The sequence below is a fragment of the Entelurus aequoreus genome, linkage group LG01 (genome assembly GCF_033978785.1).
Source record: "Entelurus aequoreus isolate RoL-2023_Sb linkage group LG01, RoL_Eaeq_v1.1, whole genome shotgun sequence".
Classification (NCBI taxonomy): Eukaryota; Metazoa; Chordata; class Actinopteri; order Syngnathiformes; family Syngnathidae; genus Entelurus; species Entelurus aequoreus.
Window position 1 is genome coordinate 51039070 of NC_084731.1, and position 19605 is coordinate 51058674.

The window sequence follows — 19605 nt, forward strand, 5'->3', positions numbered from 1 at the left end:
GCTTTTCTACCTTCAAGGTACTCTAAGCGCTTTGACACATTCACCCATTCACACACACATACACACTGATGGCGGGAGCTGCCATGCAAGGCGCTTACCACGACCCATCAGGAGCAAGGGTGAAGTGTCTTGCTCAAGGACACAACGGACGTGACTAGGTTGGTAGAAGGTGGGGATTGAACCAGGAACCCTCAGGTTGCTGCCACGGCCACTCTCCCAACCGTGCCACGCCGTCCCCTTACAATAATTTATGTAATTTAAATAAGTTGTAGATATTGCTTTTGTTTAGTATTTTGTACTCTTGTTTTGCTCAAACAATTTTATTAAATAAAAGAGAAAAATGAACCAGTTTAATAGCTATTGTGTTGATATTGTTAAAGTGTCAATCACAATAAATAAATGATCAAATAAAATTAAAAATACAGTTCAGTTGCATTAGTAGCAGCATTTACCAGTGAATTCAGCATTGGCCATGGAGACCAGCTGCTGGGTTTCTGCCACACCAGAGTCCGTTTGGAGAGACTGGAGGAGATGCGGATGAAGAGACAGGGCTGCGGAGCTAGCGCTGATGCTCCCCCCACCCCAGCAGATGATGGTGTGGAACACCGCAGAGGCCGCCACAGAGTATATGTTTTTTTTTGTTGTTTTTTTTAATTTACGTATTTTATTTTTTGTAGCTGTATGTAGAAATGGCTGGTTGCATCAGCTATGCTCTTTTAATGTCTTTGAAGGCCTACTGAAACCCACTACTACCGACCACGCAGTCTGATAGTTTATATATCAATGATGAAATCTTAACATTGCAACACATGCCAATACGGCCGGGTTAACTTATAAAGTGCAATTTTAAATTTCCCGCTAAACTTCCGGTTGAAAACGTCTATGTATGATGATGTATGCGCGTGACGTCAATCATTGAAACGGAAGTATTCGGACCCCATTGAATCCAATACAAAAAGCTCTGTTTTCATCTCAAAATTCCACAGTATTCTGGACATCTGTGTTGGTGAATCTTTTGCAATTTGTTTAATGAACAATGAAGACTGCAAAGAAGAAAGTTGTAGGTGGGATCGGTGTATTAGCGGCGGACTACAGCAACACAACCAGGAGGACTTTGAGATGGATAGCAGACGCGCTAGCCGCCGACCTCACCTTGACTTCCTCCGTCCCCGGGCCGCCGACCGCATCTATGATCGCGTGAAGTCTTTCGTCGCTCCGTCGATCGCTGGAACGCAGGTGAGCACAGGTGTTGATGAGCAGATGAGGGCTGGCGTAGGTAGATAGCTAATGTTTTTAGCATAGCTCTGTGAGGTCCCGTTGCTAAGTTAGCTTCAATGGCGTCATTAGCAACAGCATTGTTAAGCTTCGCCAGCCTGGGAAGCATTAACCGTGTAGTTACATGTCCATGGTTTAATATTATTGTTGATTTTCTGTCTATCCTTCCAGTCAGGGGTTTATTTCTTTTGTTTCTATCTGCATTTAAGCACGATGCTATCACGTTAGCTCCGTAGCTAAAGAGCTTCGCCTAAGTATTGTCGTGGAGATAAAAGTCACTGTGAATGTCCATTTCGTGTTCTCGACTCTCATTTTCAAGAGGATATAGTATCTGAGGTGGTTTAACACTAGAAGTCCCAGCATTTTTCTGTCTACCTAGAAGACCCAGAGAGGGGTCATTTGGCCCGACGCTTTTCCCGAATACACTAATCACTCATTTTGTTATGGTAATGAGGCTGTTAGGGGCAGTTTGTCTAGGTAGACAGAAAAATTATACATGTGGGAAATGCCGAAAGGAGCAATGGCAGTGCCAGGATTGTGAGTGACTGCTCAAATGTATGTCAGTCACGTTTACATGGACATGGTTTTTCATTCTTTGTAAATATGCTTTTTTCTTTGTAAATTTTTTTTTTTAAACTATTTTTGGCACACAAAAATAACAATTGCTTCTGCAACAACCCTCCACACCAAAACTGGGAAAACAGTTGCTTTTTCATTCTTTGTAAATATGTTTTGTTTTGTATTTTTTTTAACAATAAATGTCAGAGTGTTGATCCCTTCATTCTGTTGATCCTTGCAAAAACACACACAACCTACCTCAGAACTAAAGCTTGAGCTGTAAGGTCCCCTCCCCCACACAGGCTCAAGTGGCCCCCTGCCGTGTGCCACTAACAGCCACATTTTCATAACAAAAGGAGTGTCCACAGGGGGGACTAGGGGTCAAATGACCCTCTTGTGTGTTTTCTAGGTAAAAATGTCAATTGACCCTTCTCTGGGACTTTGCGTGTTAAAATACAAATCCGTGATCCACAATAGAAAAAGGAGAAAGTGTGGAATCCAATGAACCCTTGTACCTAAGTTACGGTCAGAGCGAAAAAAGATACGTCCTGCACTGCACTCTAGTCCTTCACTCTCACGTTCCTCATCCACGAATCTTTCATCCTCGCTCAAATTAATGGGGTAATCATCGCTTTCTCGGTCCGAATCGCTCTCGCTGCTGGTGTAAACAATGGGGAAATGTGAGGAGCCTTTCAACCTGTGACGTCACGCTGCTTCCGGTACAGGCAAGGCATTTTTCATCAGCGACCAAAAGTTGCGAACTTTATCGTCGATGTTCTCTACTAAATCCTTTCAGCAAAAATATGGCAATATCGCGAAATGATCAAGTATGACACATAGAATGGATCTGCTATCCCCGTTTAAATAAAAAAAATGCATTTCAGTAGGCCTTTAATGTCCTTTGTGACCTTGATGTTTGATGTTTCCCTCTTACACACGCTTATGTGTGCTATGGCTATGAGTTTTTTTTTTTTTTACCTTGGCCTCAGTCTGGACCCCCTCTCCAGGGGCCCAGGTTTAGACTGAATTTTTTTTTCTCCACCTCCCCAGCGTTTACCTGTTTCTCACCTTTTTTTGTAAGGGGCGCCAGAAGTTGGCAGACCCGTCAGCGATCCTGTTCTATCTCCCTGTAATGTTTGTCTGCTCTTGAATGGGATTGTAACATTAATTTCCCCTCGGGGATTAATAAAGTATTTCTGATTTTGATTCCATCCATCCATCCATTTTCTACCGCTTATTCCCTTCGGGGTCGCGGGGGGCGCTGGAGCCTATCTCAGCTACGATCGGGCGGAAGGCGGGATTCCGATTCTGATTAATGTCTTTCCCCATTAAAAAAAACAACATACCCCAATATAAATGTATATAAACACATTACTCTCTGAGCAACTAAGCTATCCAATTGTGCACACTGAACCTACAAGCTGTGCTCTCTTAAAACAGTGATTGTTCTATACCCAGAGGAATACGAGACAGAGGTATTTTTACGGTGCGTTTTAGGACCGCTGAACAGAGTAGGATGCTACAACGCCATATTAATAATAGATTTTATTTGTTAGGCACTTTTCATTTAAATACATCTTAAAGCGATGAGGTGGCAACTTGTCCAGGGTGTACCCCGCCTTCCGCCGAATGCAGCTGAGATAGGCTCCAGCACCCCCCGCAAACCCTGAAAGGGACAAGCGGTAGAAAATGGATGGATTAAAGTGCTACAGTACAAAGCAATAATTAAAACAATAAAAGCTAAGCCATTAAATCAGATAACAAAATACTAAGACTAAAACACTCTCACTGAAGCACAATAAACACAAAACATGCAAAATAGTGGTTTTTCTATCTGTGTGTTTATTTACTTAAGTTATAAAAAAAAAATACTTGGTCAAAATATTTTAGTGTGTGTAAGTACTTTTGAGCACATACATCAATACCGCGATTATATAGAAACCGTGATAATTGTGGTCATGGTATGACATTTTCATATTATTACATCCCCAGATATAATATTGCCAAATTGTGACATGCCAAAATATATATTTTAAATGTTTTTGTTAATTAAAAAAAACATTGATCTTTGAAAATTAAAAGACAATATTATATCATCAGAAAAAGTATTGCAATATATTGCTATTGTTTTTCTCAAACCTATTGAAAATGTGCGCATGCTTGCCTGGCTGTCGGTCACTCTCCAGTATGGGATATGATAATATATTAAATTTTCCTAATACTTGCACTGCGTCACTGATCAATTGAAGTAAGAGAATAAAAATCAAAGCTTTAAATTCCCCAAGATCTAATGGCCGATCGCAATTGAAAGGTTGGCATCGCCTGCTTGGTACGGACCACAATGATGGTAGGAGCTATGACTCTCACCAATCAGCGTTCTTGTTTCAGCTGTGTCGCTGGAGACCATTTAGGTGACACCCTAGTAGCCAGACAGCCCCTGGACTATTGTCTTTGAACGGCCTCTCCTCCTCTTCTTGAGATTTGTAGACCCCGTGAGTGGCAGTGTGGTTATGTGCAGTGATTTGTCCCATGTGAAAGGCCATCGCTGCCGTCAGCATTTCTGCTGGACTGTTGCATTTGCTGAAGCCAACTAGAAAAAAAACAACCTTTTTTTCTGCAGCCTTTCGAGTGACCCAGCAAACTACAGCCAAAAGGGGGCCTCTGGCGGTATAATTAAGTCTGGCACAATAGTACCACTGTTACCCAACCTGTTCCCAGGAAACCCCACAACATGTGCCATTGTGTACTGTGTTTTGCTGCTCGACCATGTTGCCTAGGTTTAGCAAGAGACACGAAGGGGCCTGGCTGTGCAATGCAGCTAGCAGCAACGCAGTTTGTAGGACAGCTTCACAGGAATTACAAATGCAGTCTTCACCTCACATTCTGTCGGTTGTGCTAATGTCACAAAAAGATATGTTCAAGTAAAGGCTGTGGAGCGGAAGAACCCTGCAGAGTGGGTAGCGAGGACAGCAGAGTGGTTGCCAGGAATGCAGAATGCCAGAAAACCCCCTCATTGTTGCCACGTTGAACCGTCTTCTCTAAACAAGAGAACCAAGATAAAAGTGTCAAGCAAAAAGAAAAAAAATTAGACCCCTGTAACTGGTTGGCAGCTGGTCCAAGCTGGTTCTCCTCTTTATATCCCTACAGCATCAGTGTGCGTGGCACCAAGAGTGCCTTATATTACAGCCTTCAGTAGTGCCTATGCAACACAACAAAAGGGTTCATTCAGTGGCAGCCAGCTGGGGGGCTTTGGTGTGCAGCCTCCAGTAGAAGCATGTCACAGGAGCCGTTTTGAACCCCCTAAAACAGCACTACAGGACTCCTTGGAGTGTGTCACACTTAAAGGGAATTCTGTCCTTCCGCTGTTCCAAGACTTGTCAGTTGATCTGTCAATTACGATTGGGATCTGTCAAAACACCTACACTCAAAGTATGATATAACGTGCCATGGACCCCAAATTTTCGGCTGTTTTTTTTCCACCAGTCAATCTTGTTGTTTTTCACCAAATTATTGCGTATTTACAAACTTACACAGTAAATCTTTATGAAAGTCTCCAAAAAGAAGGAATTGAAAAAAAAAAAAGAATAACACAATATTGACCCAGTGATGTCCAAACGTAATGGTGGATAGTGCCCGCTCCATTCTCTGATGCGGGAACACAATCCAACATTCACGTCTCGTCATGTGGTGGCACTATCCAACGAGTAGGTTTAGGCAGCCGAGCTACAGCGCATAACGTTTTCGAAAAGAAAAGGGTGAAAAATAAGGATTCCTCTCTAACGCAGACTCGACAATACCGTGATTGGTATTTTATGAACCCAAGTGACTGTGTTGTGTCCAACTTTGAGTTTATCTCTTTGAGAGTCCGCCTTGAGATCGGTAGGTCGTGAGTTCAAACCCCGGCCGAGTCATACCAAAGACTATAAAAATGGGAGCCATTACCTCCCTGTTTGGCACTCAGCATCAAGGGTTGGAATGGGGGGTTAAATCACCAAATGATTCCCGGGCGCGGCCACCGCTGCTGCTCACAGTGGGGATGGGTCAAATGCAGAGGATAATTTCACCGCAACTAGTGTGTGTGTGACAATCATTGGCACTTTAACTTTAATTAAATATTTTTAGTATTATTATTAATTTTTTATTATATTATAATACAGTTTTTTTTAAAGATCAGTAACTTTAATCACTTAATAGAATTTACCAATATTTCTCTCTTTCCTTCCCCAGATCCAATATTGGAAAATAAGAAGTTTATTCTCCCAGCTACAACTGAATCCTTTGCATCGACATTGAGGTAGCAGAGAAGACATGAGTGAAAACAAACTTGTCGAGACTGCGGAAAGTGCCCATGCTGTGATGAATGCTATTCCTAATGGCAAAGGTCATGAGGCAGAAGATGAGATCACTGCTCCGGCCAAAACATCACCTGTGGAAGATGAACCAAAGTGAGTACGCACAAATACTCTTGCCTGACACTCAGTTTATCTTATCGCTCCAAAAAGTTTGAACATGTTTTCACAGAGCCAAGTAATGCATCAGTGTCAAAATAATGTCAGTTTATTTGTGTATGAGTGGGCTAATTATGTCATCATCCCTGTAGTCTGGTCTGGTAGGGTTGTGTGGTGCGGCTGCAGGACGGCGAGGCGGACGCTAGCAAACAGTTTATCTTCCTTTGTGTCGAAGCAGAAAACAGGGTCCGACAAAAACCGATGTTGGCAAAAACTAGCACACCGTAGAACAAGGTAAAAAAACAAAACAAATACAACAAACTAGGACGTTAAGAAATAACTAGTGCAGACCTGGAGAGCCATAGAGTAGCACAGAAATCGTCTTGGAAGAGCGTTGAGCGTGGCAAGGACAGCATGGCAAACAAAAGGTCCGGTCACACACAGCTGAACATATTCAGTTAAATAGTGGCCCACTAATTGGGGTCAGGTGTCCCTGAGACCTCGAGCCTGCAGCACGCAACACTGTGGCGCGAGAGAGTGAGAACCAGATGCAAGAACACGCAATATAACACAGAGATATGACAATGTAACTGTACTCCCCCCTTTTAATGGACGCCTCCTGGTGGCTTACCTGCCCTGTGGTAAACGATGATAAAAATCATTAAGCAGATCGGGGGATCAATAATGAGGGATCTAGCGATCCAGGAGTGCTCCTCGGGACCGTATCCCTCCCAATCCACCAGATACTGGAGACCCCTGCTCCTTCTTTTCATGTCCAAGATCGTATTGACCGTAAAGGCGGGGTGACCATCGACCAGCCTGGGAGAAAGTGGAGGTACCTTAGGTGGATTGAGTGGGCTGGAATTAATGCGGGAAACATGGAAAACTGGATTACACTTGAGGGATTCCGGAACAGCAGCGCAGTTGACAATCCTAATGATGGGGAAAGGACAAAAAAAATCTGGGAGCCAGCTTCTTGGAGTCCGTTGCCAGTAGCAGGTCACGGGAGGATAACCACATTTTTTGTCCCAACTTGTAGTGTGGTGTGTGTGTGTGCGATGGCGAGAGCGATTCGGACTGAGAAAGCGATGATTACCCCATTAATTTGAGCGAGGATGAAAGATTCGTGGATGAGGAACGTGAGAGTGAAGGACTAGAGTGCAGTGCAGGACCTTTTTTTTTTTCCGCTCTGACCGTAACTTGGGTAAAAGGGCTCATTGGATTCCACACTTTCTCCTTTTTCTATTGTGGATCACGGATTTGTATTTTAAACCACCTCGGATACTATATCCTCTTGAAAATGAGAGTCGAGAACGCGAAATGAACATTCACAGTGACTTTTATCTCCACGACAATATATCGGTGAAGCACTTTAGCTACGGAGCTAACGTGATAGCATCGTGCTTAAATGCAGATAGAAACAAAATAAATAAGCCCCTGACTGGAAGGATAGACAGAAGATCAACAATACTACTATCAGGAGACACAGAACCAAACACTGGACCTGTAACTACACTGTTAATGCTGTGCCGCCTGTCGAAGCCTAGCAATGCTGTTGCTAACGACGCCATTGAAGCTAACTTAGCTAAGGGACCTCGTCAGAGCTATGATAAAAACATTAGCGCTCCACCTACGCCAGCCCTCGTCTGCTCATCAACACCCGTGCTCACCTGCGTTCCAGCGATCGACGGCGTGACGAAGGACTTCACCCGATCATCGATGCGGTCGGCGGCTAGCGTCTGATAGCGCGTCTGCTATTCAACTCAAAGTCCTCCTGGTTGTGTTGCTGCAGCCAGCCGCTAATACACCGGTCCCACCTACAGCTTTCTTCTTTGCAGTCTCCATTGTTCATTAAACAAATTGCAAAAGATTCACCAACACAGTTGTCCAGAATACTGTGGAATTTTGCGATGAAAACAGAGCTGTTTGTATTGTGATACAATGTGTCCGAATACTTCCGTTTCAACCATTGCCGTCACGCGCAAACGTCATCATGCATAGACGATTTCAACCGGAAGTTCCCCGGGAAATTTAAAATTGCACTTTATGAGTTAACCCGGCCGTATTGGCATGTGTTGCAATGTTAAGACTTCATCATTGATATATAAACTATCAGACTGCGTGGTCGATAGTAGTGGGTTTCAGTAGGCCTTTAAGTGCAATTTTGAAAGTCTTTGCAATTTGCAATAATATAGCAAACAAAGTACAGTTACTAATAGTTAATGTAGTAAACACACTCATAAACAACTTAACAGTGCACCATTTACTCTTCTTTAGTTTAAACAGTTGTTGAAACAAGTTTGTTTACCTTTTTCAGATGACAATGCTGATCTGTTTTTTGGTACAGCGACCCCAGCTCGTTGGGATTACTTTCAGATGTCAAACGTTCTCCAGAAAGCAAAATAAATTCACATTTAGTCAGTAGAAGAAAGTTGATGCTTTTGTATGTGTAGTACAGTTGGTTTATTCTTGCTGTAATTGTTCCTCTCCAATATTGTACAACAGATCAGCTGTGGTGATATGAATCACATCTTCCTGCAAGACTTGGTTAGATGTCCTACATGCGGACATCTAACTGTGGTACTTTTGTTGACAACATTAAATCGATAAACTTTGCCAACTTAGGTTCTCCTCTGCTTGTTGTCGATAAAGTTAGCATTCATGCTAGCATGTAGCTATCGGCGCAAGCATAGCAGCAGCACCAGCTGACCGGCATGCAGCACCCATCGCTAAGGCCGGAGACTGCTGCTTGCTTTCACCTCAGAGTCTCCAAGACACAAAAAAGTCTCCAATATCACCAGGAAAATTGCAAATTTTGTCGTTAGTGGCTGTTTACAAAAAGATTTGCCAAGAGCATTGGCAATGATGACGGCGCCATCCTCTACTACGTGTTTCACTTTAAGATGGCATTTCAAACTTGATGTGCGTCAATGATAAGAACATTTGTCGCTGCAATACCAACAAGTTACCTTAGTTTTATCCAAAGTTCTGTTTTGAAGCGAAATTGGCCGCCTCTCATAGTAATCACAGACTGTGACAAATGCGCCTAAGTCTTAACCCGGAAGTGATTAATCTTCATACATATTTGATAACGCAATAATTTATTTTTACTAATTTATTTTTATTAACACATTAACATTGACAGCCCTAGTTGAAACAAGTTAAGAAGAGAGCCCACCTGGCCTGACTGGGTTTTAGTCTCTGGGCGGTGCGTAGGTACGCCATGTTCTTATGTTCTTTGTATATAATGAAAGGTATCTCTGCCCCTTCCAGCCAATGCCTCCATTCCTGGAGGGCCAGGACAACAGCCAGACGTTGCAGACGTCGTAATTCCGTTCTGCAGGGGTCAGGCAACATGAGAGCACAACGCAGGGGTGGGACCTCTGGTCCGTGGTGGAGCGCTGGGAAAGGACGGCCCCCACGCCTTAGTCAGAGGCGTCAACCTCTACAAAAAACTGGAGAGAACGGTCAGGGTAATCAAGTACAGGGGCAGAGGTAAACAATCTCTTGAGAGTAGAAAAAGCGGAACGGGCATCAGATGACCAGACAAATGGATCCTTTGTGGAGTTAAGCTTAATAAGAGGTTCCGCAACTCGACAAAAATTTCAAATGAAGCGACGTTAAAAATTGGCGAATCCCAGAAAACTCTGAAAGAGCTTCCTGGACACAGGAGAAGGCCGGTTGACCACCGCCATCTGTAAGTCCCAAAAAAGGGATCGGCATTGAATGAAATGAACACTTCTCGGCTTTGACGAATAATTTATTCTCTAGTAATCGTTGGAGTACTAACCGTACCTGCAGGATATATTCGTCCAAGGTAGTGGATCAGATCAGAATGTCATCGAGGTAAACGAGAAGGAATCGACCGATCATGTTGCGAAAAATGTCGTTGACAAGACTCTGGAAAATGGCAGAGGGGGTATTGAACACCGTTTTCCACTCATCCTTGTCACGGATGGAAACAAGGTAATATGCGTTCCGGAGGTCAAGTTTAGTAAAGAAATGTTGCCGACTGCAAGGGAGTGATTGCAGTATCTAAGAGGAGAAGAGGCTACTTATTCTTGATGGTTATTTGATTTAATGCACGGTAATCAATGCCGGGACGCAGTGACTTGTCCTTCTTTCCTTCAAAGAAAAAACACAGAGGTTGAAGGATGAATCAGGCCTGAAGCTAATAACGTGGCTATATAATTCTCTAATGACTTGAGTCCAGTGTTAGATACTTTGTACATTCGGGAGGGTGGCAGGTGGCTCCTGCTAGCACGTCGATGCCACAATCCTCGGGACGGTGAGGAGGCAGGGGGGGGGGAGATAGGGCACAGTCCTTGCTAAAAACTGCCTTGATATCATGATAGTCTGGCATCGATGACCTCATCGAACTGGCGGTAAAAATTGACATTCGCCTTCAGGAAGAAAATAGGGATCGGCGACAGTGGCGTTCCATGTCAACATGGCTGACAGACGAACCGATTCAGCTGCAAGGTAGTCAGGCACCTTAGACAGATCTAGACCTCTGTAGGGTAAGTATTTGGGGAACTGTGCGGCACCGGGGCAGAGCAGAGTCTGTGGCAGGTAACACTCCAATTAAGGATGGCTGATCGTGGCCAATCTATGTGCGGGTTATGCTTACACAACCTGGTTAACCTGAAAACAATGGGCATGGAACGGGACGGCATCACGAAAAAACTTAGTGCCTCAAGATGATTCCCAGACGAGCACAGATTAAGAGAGTGGGTCTGATCAGTTATACAAACCAAAAGGCGCCCGTCAAGGGAAAATATCTTCTGAGGTTGAGACCGTATAATAAGCAGAATAGCATGCAGTTTTATAAATGCTAAAACCAGAAAATTATCATCAGCCCCACAATCTATGAGTACACAAATGTCTATGTCACTGTCGTCGATCCCTCTTTTCTTCCTGAAGGCGAATGTCAGTTTGTACCGCCAGTTCGATGAGGTCATCGATGTTCGTCGTAAAGGTCAGCGGAATCATAAGATGCCGGATGTGGTCAGCGAGCCAAGGAAGAACGTTTCCAGGAGTGCTGTACAACCCAAGTCACAGTCGGTGGCCATGGTGCGAAACTCAATGGTGTAGTCTGCGACCCGTGGACTGCATGCCTTGTCGGAGCTTGAACAGGGATCTCGCCACCTCTCTGCCCGAAAGTCCCCACTGAAATATTTGTCTCAGCACCTTGGAGAATGCGGCGTAGGTGGAGCTGGTGACGGTCTTTTGATTCTATTCCGCCGTGGCTCAGGCACCCGCTTGACCTGACAGGTGAGAAATCACGATTGCAAAAACAACAGAGGAGTGTACTTTAAAATGGAGCATGTATTGGGTCAAAAATGTCTCACATCGTACTTGCCGCTGGAGAACCGCTCGAGTCAGGATAACAGTGGGTGTCCGGCTGGGTAGGTCAGGATAGGCAGGGAGGCATTTGTGCCAGGCGCAGGTTCTAGTGACTGGTATGACGGTGGCCAAAAGCATGTTGAGTCGCTCAATCATGGCGTCCTGATGTTCAGACAGGCCCTGTAGGCCCATGCACAGTGTCCTCTTGTTGGTTTATACGTTGCGCCTCGCCGTGCAACGCTCACCTCAAGGATTTTGCCTTTACTGGATCTATTCAAATGGCTGGATCTTTTCTGTTAGGGTTGTGTGGTGCAGATTCAAGATGCAGAGGCGGAAGTCAGCAAACAGTTTATCTTCCTCTTTATTGTCGAGGTCAAAGCATACAACAGGACAAACAACGTTGGTGGCAAAAACTGGAACACCATGGAAAAAGGTTAAAAAACCCCACAAATACAACAAACTAAGATGCGAGGCGAAAGCTAGGAAATAACTACTGAAGACCTAGGGAGACGGCACAGACATCGTCTTGGAGAGATATGACAATGGAACCCCTTTTAACGGATGCCTCCTGGAGACATGACAATGTACCATGGTCACTATTATAACTGCCCAATAACTGCAGGCTGTAGGACATAATCCCTGCTAAGGTGAATATGTGGTAACTGGCTGGTAAAGTGTCTTAAACCAAGAGGACTCACTTCCTCATGACTGAAAAACAGTTAGTGCTGCATAATTGCATGAGCTAAAAGCCCAAGTCCTCGTTGTCTGCCAGTCATTTTCAAGCATGTATTAGCTGCTTGTCCTTCAGTCCTAAGTGATCCTTTTTCATTTATCCTTTTTGTTATTATATTGTGACTGAGTATCATTTTCCAACGGGGCAGTCATTGCATTAACGGCCTATCTGCAATACTTGTAGGGAATCCAACAGTGCCCAGAATGTTAGGTTTTAGGATTTAGACAAATATTTCATTGGTGTTTTGTGACTAAGTGAAGTCAGATTTAAGTCAGAGAATCATGATTAGGGGATTCCCGATCAGTCTGATATTGGCAAAAAAACAATATTATATCAGCCTGCATCTAAATCTTCTGATAAGAGAGTGCTGCAGCGTGTTTACTTGGGAAAAACTGGACACCCAGTTAACATCCTCCAATAAGCATACATCGTTGGCCTTTTCTTCAGTTTTAGTCAGTGTCATTTACAAAATATAACCATGCTAGGCTTTAGCTACTAGGAGCTAGCAGCTACACAACAGCTAAGCTCACAATAGCCCACAAATTAGACATAAGCAATAATAATTTAACATTATTGCAGTCTAAAACAATACATCTGTCAATATAAGTATAATTATTTTTGGATATTACTAACACATACAAAGTTTCAAGGCAGAAGCGTATTGAAAGTATCCTGTAACAAACGTGTCATCATCATTCAATTTACTGAGTCATGAGTTTAATTTAGTGAATTAGACTTATACTTCCTTTTTATTGTCATTCAAATTTGAACTTTACAGCACAGATAAGAACAAAATTTCGTTACATAAGCTCATGGTAGTGCAGGATAAAAAAGCAATAAGGTGCATATACAAATAAATAAATATATATAAAATTATATATATACAATAAATACATATATATAACTTGTCCAGGGTGTACCCCGCCTTCCGCCCGATTGTAGCTGAGATAGGCTCCAGCGCCCCCCGCAACCCGAAGGGAATAAGCGGTAGAAAATGGATGGATGGATGGATATAAATATATATAAATAAATAAATAGATTACTGTACAAAAAAATATATTGCACTTTTTCATATGCGTCCACGTTTATGGATGTATGTTATATTGTCTTTTTTATTCCAGCGAATTAATCCATTTTGGGGGGAGTTGAGGGGATAATTTAATTATGATGCGTTCAAGAGTCTTACGGCCTGAGGGAAGAAGCTGTTACAGAACCTGGAGGTTCTGCTTCGGAGGCTGCGGAACCTCTTTCTAGAGTCCAGCAGTGAAAACAGTCCTTGGTGGGGGTGGGAGGAGTCTTTGCAGATTTTCTGAGCCCTGGTCAGGCAGCAGCTTTTTGCGATCTCCTGGATAGGAGGAAGAGGAGTCCTGATGATCTTTTCCGCCATCCTCACCACTCTCTGGAGAGACTTCCAGTCAGAGGCATTGCAGGCTCCAGTCCAGACAGAGATGCTGTTGGTCAGCAGGCTCTCTATAGTGCCTATGTAGAATGTGGTGAGAATGGGGGGGGAGCTGTGCTCTTTTCATCCGACGCAAAAAGTGCATGCGCTGCTGAGCTCTTTTTACAAGAGCTCAGGTTATATTGTCAGTTATCTGCACCCCCAGGAACTTGGTGCTGCTGACTGTCTCCACCGCTGTGCCGTTGATGTAGAGTGGAGCATGGCTGGACTGGTGCTTCCTGAAGTCAACGATGATCTCCTTGGTCTTGTTGACATTCAGGACCAGGTTGTTGGTTCTGCACCAGTCAACCAGATGTTTTACCTCCTCCCTGTAGTCCATGTCATTGTTGTCACGGATGAGGCCCACTACTGTCGTGTCGTCCGCATTTCACAATGTGGTTAGTAGTGGACCTGGCGCAGCAGTCATGGGTCATCAACGTGAACAGCAGCGGACTCAGGACGCAGCCCTGGGGGGAGCCGTTGCTCAGGGAGATGGCACTGGAGGTGTTGTTGCCCACTCTCACAGATTGGGGTCTGTCTGTGAGGAAGTCAAGCAGCCAGTTGCATAGGGGGTTACTGAATCCAAGGGGGGCCAGTTTGCTCACCAACTGCTGCGGGATGATGGTGTTGAATGCTGAGCTGAAGTCCAGGAACAGCATCCGCACGTGTGTGTCCTTTCCTTCCAGATGTTCTAAGCTCAGGTGGAGTGCAGAGGAGATGGCGTCCTCTGTGGAGCGGTTAGGGCGATTATAAATTATTGTGATCACTAGATTAACCGCTAATACTCCACACTGCAAAATAAAAAAAAGTATGTATGATTCCTGATGATATCGTGTTGGATCAAATTGCCAATACTCAAGACTCTAATAATAGTAGCGTATCGGAAAGGACAAGCTTGTATGGGGACACTTTTAGTGATGATTATTGTTGCATGAGCTTATTTTATGCACTGTTAGCAGATATTCTGTTTCTTGGATACAGTCCCAACAGAACCGAGAACACGGAGGCCAACCTTCCAGAGGGTCAGGCATTCTCATCAGGTGCAGACGACAAGACTACAACAAGATTTACAGATGTAAGGTCACAAGCTCACGTTCAATATTCAAAATATTGTTTATGACTATGTTATTACTTTGTTATAGTTTGAGGGAAATACTTCGTTTGGGATGTCCGTCTTCAACTTGGGCAACGCAATCATGGGAAGTGGAATCCTCGGATTGGCGTACGCCATGGCCAATACAGGGGTTGTTTTATTTTTGTAAGTATGTTACATGCAATTTTTTGATATTATATATAATGTCAAACAAATGTAATTATTCCAGGAAACGGCTTGGTTTGCTAGAAATGTTTTTTTCATGGTATTTCCATAAAGGATGTCACCTTTGCAAACCCATTATTAAGTCTACTAACATTATATAAGTAACAATTTCATACTTGCCAACCTTGAGACCTCCAATATTGGGAGGTGGGGCGTAGGGGGTGGGGGGGGCTTGGTCGGGGGCGGGGGGCGTGGTTGGGGGCGTGGTTATTTACAGCTAGAATTCACCAACTCGAGTATTTCATATATATTTCATACATATATATATATATATATATATATATATATATATATATATATATATATATATATATATATATATATATATATATATTTATATATATATATATATATATATGTATGAAATACTTGACTTTCAGTGAATTCTAGCTATATATATATATATATATATATATATATATATATATATATATATATATATATTTTATTTATTTATTTTATTTACATAAATAAATACTTGAATTTCAGTGTTCCGGTGGCTATCCATTAGATGGCAGTATTGTCCTGTTTAACTTCTCCGTTCATGATGAGTATATCATTTCGGCCACCGTGTTCAATGGAGAAGTCTGTTCTACATATTTACAGGCAACATACACCTTCCCCTTCGAACTGTCCTGGATGAACTGAAATTCTTGTTTCCATTCGTTTTGGAACTTGCAAGCGTATTTCTTCATCTTGCTCGTCGACGGCGTCGCCATGTCTGTAATTTCCGCATTGAGCTGGAGGGGGCGTGGCCTCCAGCTCCGGCTGAATACCGGGAGTTTGTCGGGAGAAAATCTCTGCCGGGAGGTTGTCGGGAGAGGCGCTAAAAACGGGAGGGTTGGCAAGTATGCAATTTAACTTTCTTAACTGCCATACAAGAACAGTGCTGAGTTATGCCTGTCATTGGCGACATCTACATGCACATTGAAGTCCCCTGTGATGATCAAACCGTCAAAGTCAGTGCAAATATCCATCCATCCATCCATCCATCCATTTTTTACCGCTTGTCCCTTCATCCATCCATTTTCTACCGCTTGTCCCTTTCGGGGTTGCAGGGGGTGCTGGAGCCTGTCTCAGCTGCATTTGGGCGGTAGGCGGGGTAATGTTCTCCCTGTGACTGTGTGGGTTCTCTCCGGGTACTCCGGCTTCCTCCCATCTCCAAAGACCTGGGGATAGGTTGATTGGCAACACTAAATTAGACCTAGTGTGTGCATGTGAGTGCGAATGTTGTCTGTCTATCTGTGTTGAACCTGCGATGAGGTGGCGACTTGTCAACAACTGAAAGTAATTCCATAAAATCATTAATAAATTAATTTGAATTCTGTGGTGGTTTGTAGATAGTGACACAAAGTATGGATGATTGTTTTATCTCCATTTTGAATGACACATACTCAAATGATGATGGGTGCAGATATTTTCCCTGAATATGGCACAAACACCCCCAGCCCTCTGGTTTTGTCGTGTCTCAAACAAATAACTATGTGCGCTTGTTTCAATCAGAACTGCATTTCCTGTGTTTATGTGGAGCCATGTCTCAGTTAAAAACATAAAATCGAGATTGTGGGAGGACATACAATTATTAATTAAAAGTGATTTATTACTTAAATATCTGACATTGAGTACTACGTGTTTGAGATTAGCTAGACTTGCCCTGGACATTGTGTTCTTCAAAGGAATGTGGATTACATTTCTCTGATCAGATCATATAACTGTCTGTCTCTTAACTAATCTATGTGCTTTGATAGTAGTTATTGTTTTAGAAGAGAGCACTTCCTTATTGGGCCTCTGGTTGGTGTGATGTTTATCAGCGCAGAAACCCTTGACATCCTAGACAGCAGCATTTACGCTGTCAGGAATAATAGCTACCACCGCTGGTGGGGACCAAGCTGGGGCAGCTTTGGTTAGTTGAATAGGCTGAGCAGGAAGAGGGGCTCTATATTTTTTTGATGAAAAAAATCTTTGATCGCACCATCCCTGATTTCACCAAGCTTTCAAGATGGTCAGAAGGTCTCATGGGTGACGGTGGAAAGGAGAAAGACAGTGAAGCATCTGTGGAGGGTGTAGATGCAGCAGGTTGGATCCAGGTTTGTGCTGAGGGTCGTAATGAAGATGATGATTATGGAGTTGCTGCATCAGAATCATGTATTCGGGATACAGGAGGTGCTGCTGTGGTTGCCGTGGCTGAGTCCTTTGCTGGGTTCCGAGGTAGCAGCGGAGGAGGAGTTTTTCTTCTGCTCCCCTTATCTATTTTCTATGACTGCACAGGATCCGGTCCAGGCCTATTTTGATGCCTCAGAGCATGGAAGAGGTTGTCCGTCAGTCGTCTCACTCCACCACTATTCAGGTGTTGGGCCTTTCCTTTGAAACAGATCCTCTCTTTGCCAGAAGAGATTGAAGTTGTCAATAAAATGCAGTTCGCTGGACTCACAGACTTTGACAGCCGGCTGAATTTGTTATCCTCCTGTCGATTATTGGGAGAGGTCCACTGATAAGTGTAGATATTTCCACGTTATCAACAATCTCAAAATGTCTTTCTTCAGGATTTCAGACTGTTAGTTTCTGACATCCACGTCACCCAGATGCACAATCAGCTGTTTGATCCTTTGATGTTGAGCCAGAACCTCAGGTAGCTGCTTTGTGATGTTTGAGACGGTGGCGCTTGGAAAGCTGCATGTAACCATTCTGTTTATGTTTTTGTTAGATAGGGCGCCGTCTCCAAGCATTGGCACTTAAGTGCTGTAGGGTGCGACACATTTACTCGCAAGTGTGACTAAAAATAGACCTTGCGACTCAAAACACAAACAAACGTTTGCACGTGCAAAAAAAAGATTTCAACCCTTTTGACCGCATTTTGCTCCTATAACAAATTTGATAAAACTTGACTAAAATGTTCGCCCATCTGTATAGCATCTTAATTAAACCATAACCAATCGCTTGCGCTGAGAGTTGTGTGTATTACCCTCCCCCCACCCCTGCGCCATGCACAAAGGAGAGGGGGGCTGCTCCTCCTAGGTCACACACTCGATCTGACACGAATGAAACTAGATCTTAATTGAAGGAACTGGTCGGTAAAAGACAACAGTTTTTTTTCGCCACCACTTGACACAAACTGCACTGCGCGCTAGGAACAATGAGGGTCCGAGGGAATATTGAACAACAAATCAATGATAGAAGTGACATACTTGCCATTCAAATAATACCGTGTTTGTTGACAGAACATACAGCCATGGAAGCACATGTAATCTGTTTATCAAGCAGGGGTAACACAAACCAGTGAAAGATTAACAAGAGTCGACAAACTGCCGATGCTAGCCTGCTAACCTAACAAGAAACAGCTCAAACTCAAACTACTGAGTAAACTCGCTGACGTCACACGTCACTAGGCAACAGGCACCGCCTTTTAAAAGGGACCGCGCATACTGAAACGTTTAAAAATTTTTTTTTTTTTTTTAAGTAACACACTAATTAATTTCCCTAATAATTAATTACATGTATTAAAGAGTAAATCCGTTAGTAATGCAATTACATTTTTGGTAAAGTAAGAAGTGACTATAATTAATGACTTTTTAAAAGTAATTTTCAGAACACAGCCTGTCACATAGCATCATGAAGCAGTTGGCAGGTTGGTGTTCCTGGCTAACATCTTTTTGTGTATGTCCTATAATAATGTTTACCTATAAAAACACTATTGTTAAAGGTCAATTATTTTCATGTAGCTGCTAATATTTCATGTCCTCTTAAACCAGGGCACTTTATTTCCCATTTCGTTATTTTGTGTTTTTGTTAGCTAAAGAATTAAATCATATCTAAATGTTTTTTTTTAAAGACGATGGTGATTATATTTGACTTTTCTTATTTTATTTTCAAGACTTTTTATTTTTTCCTATTTCAAAACACCTCTTAAGTTGGGATCTTATTATATAAAACCTACTTTTCTTACTTGTTGGTACTTGTTTTTGTGTATTTGAGATCCCCATCAGTCCCGAAAATTGAAAAACAAGGCATTGTGGTGGAGATATTTCATTACGTCAATGAATATTTGCATTAATGGGTTAGTTTATGGGCCAAACTAAATTGGGATATGAGTTTTGATCCATATCGCCCAGCCCGACACTCGTGTTAGCGACAGTGCTAGCAGAGTTTTGGGATGTTCTGCGTTTAATTGAGTCTTGCAGTAGGCCTTATGATGGCATTGTGTTTATATGTATGCGGGCACCTGTGTACCTTGTTTGAATGTTAATAATGAAATTGTAATATTTAAGACATTTAATTTTTCTATAAAACATTTTCTGTGCTACAAAAAAAAAATCTGTGCTACTATTTTTTTTCCATTTAGTAGCACCAGTGCTACTAGTGAAAAAGCTAAACGTACAGCACTGCACTTGGCACAGTCGCTCTGTCCCTCTGACGCTTTGTGCTCATGTCGGTCTGTGATATTCAGTCATATTTGGCTGCGACAGTGGCAAAAATATGTTTGTTACCTTTA

General features: G+C 42.9%; 1 protein-coding gene across 4 annotated transcripts in view; it reads left to right on the forward strand.

Moving 5' to 3' along the window:
- LOC133654264 (sodium-coupled neutral amino acid transporter 3-like) overlaps window positions 1-19605 on the forward strand; it is a 167115-nt gene that overhangs the window by 66585 nt on the left and 80925 nt on the right. The window contains exons 2-4 of one of the 4 annotated variants that reach the window (XM_062054502.1): window positions 6061-6278; window positions 14780-14873; window positions 14941-15056. In XM_062054502.1, coding sequence (XP_061910486.1) covers window positions 6142-6278; window positions 14780-14873; window positions 14941-15056 — 347 coding nt within the window. In that variant the 5' untranslated portion in view covers window positions 6061-6141. Of the gene's footprint in view, window positions 1-6060; window positions 6279-14779; window positions 14874-14940; window positions 15057-19605 lie in introns of those variants that run through there. The other 3 variants (XM_062054527.1, XM_062054510.1, XM_062054519.1) reach the window with 3 other exon arrangements.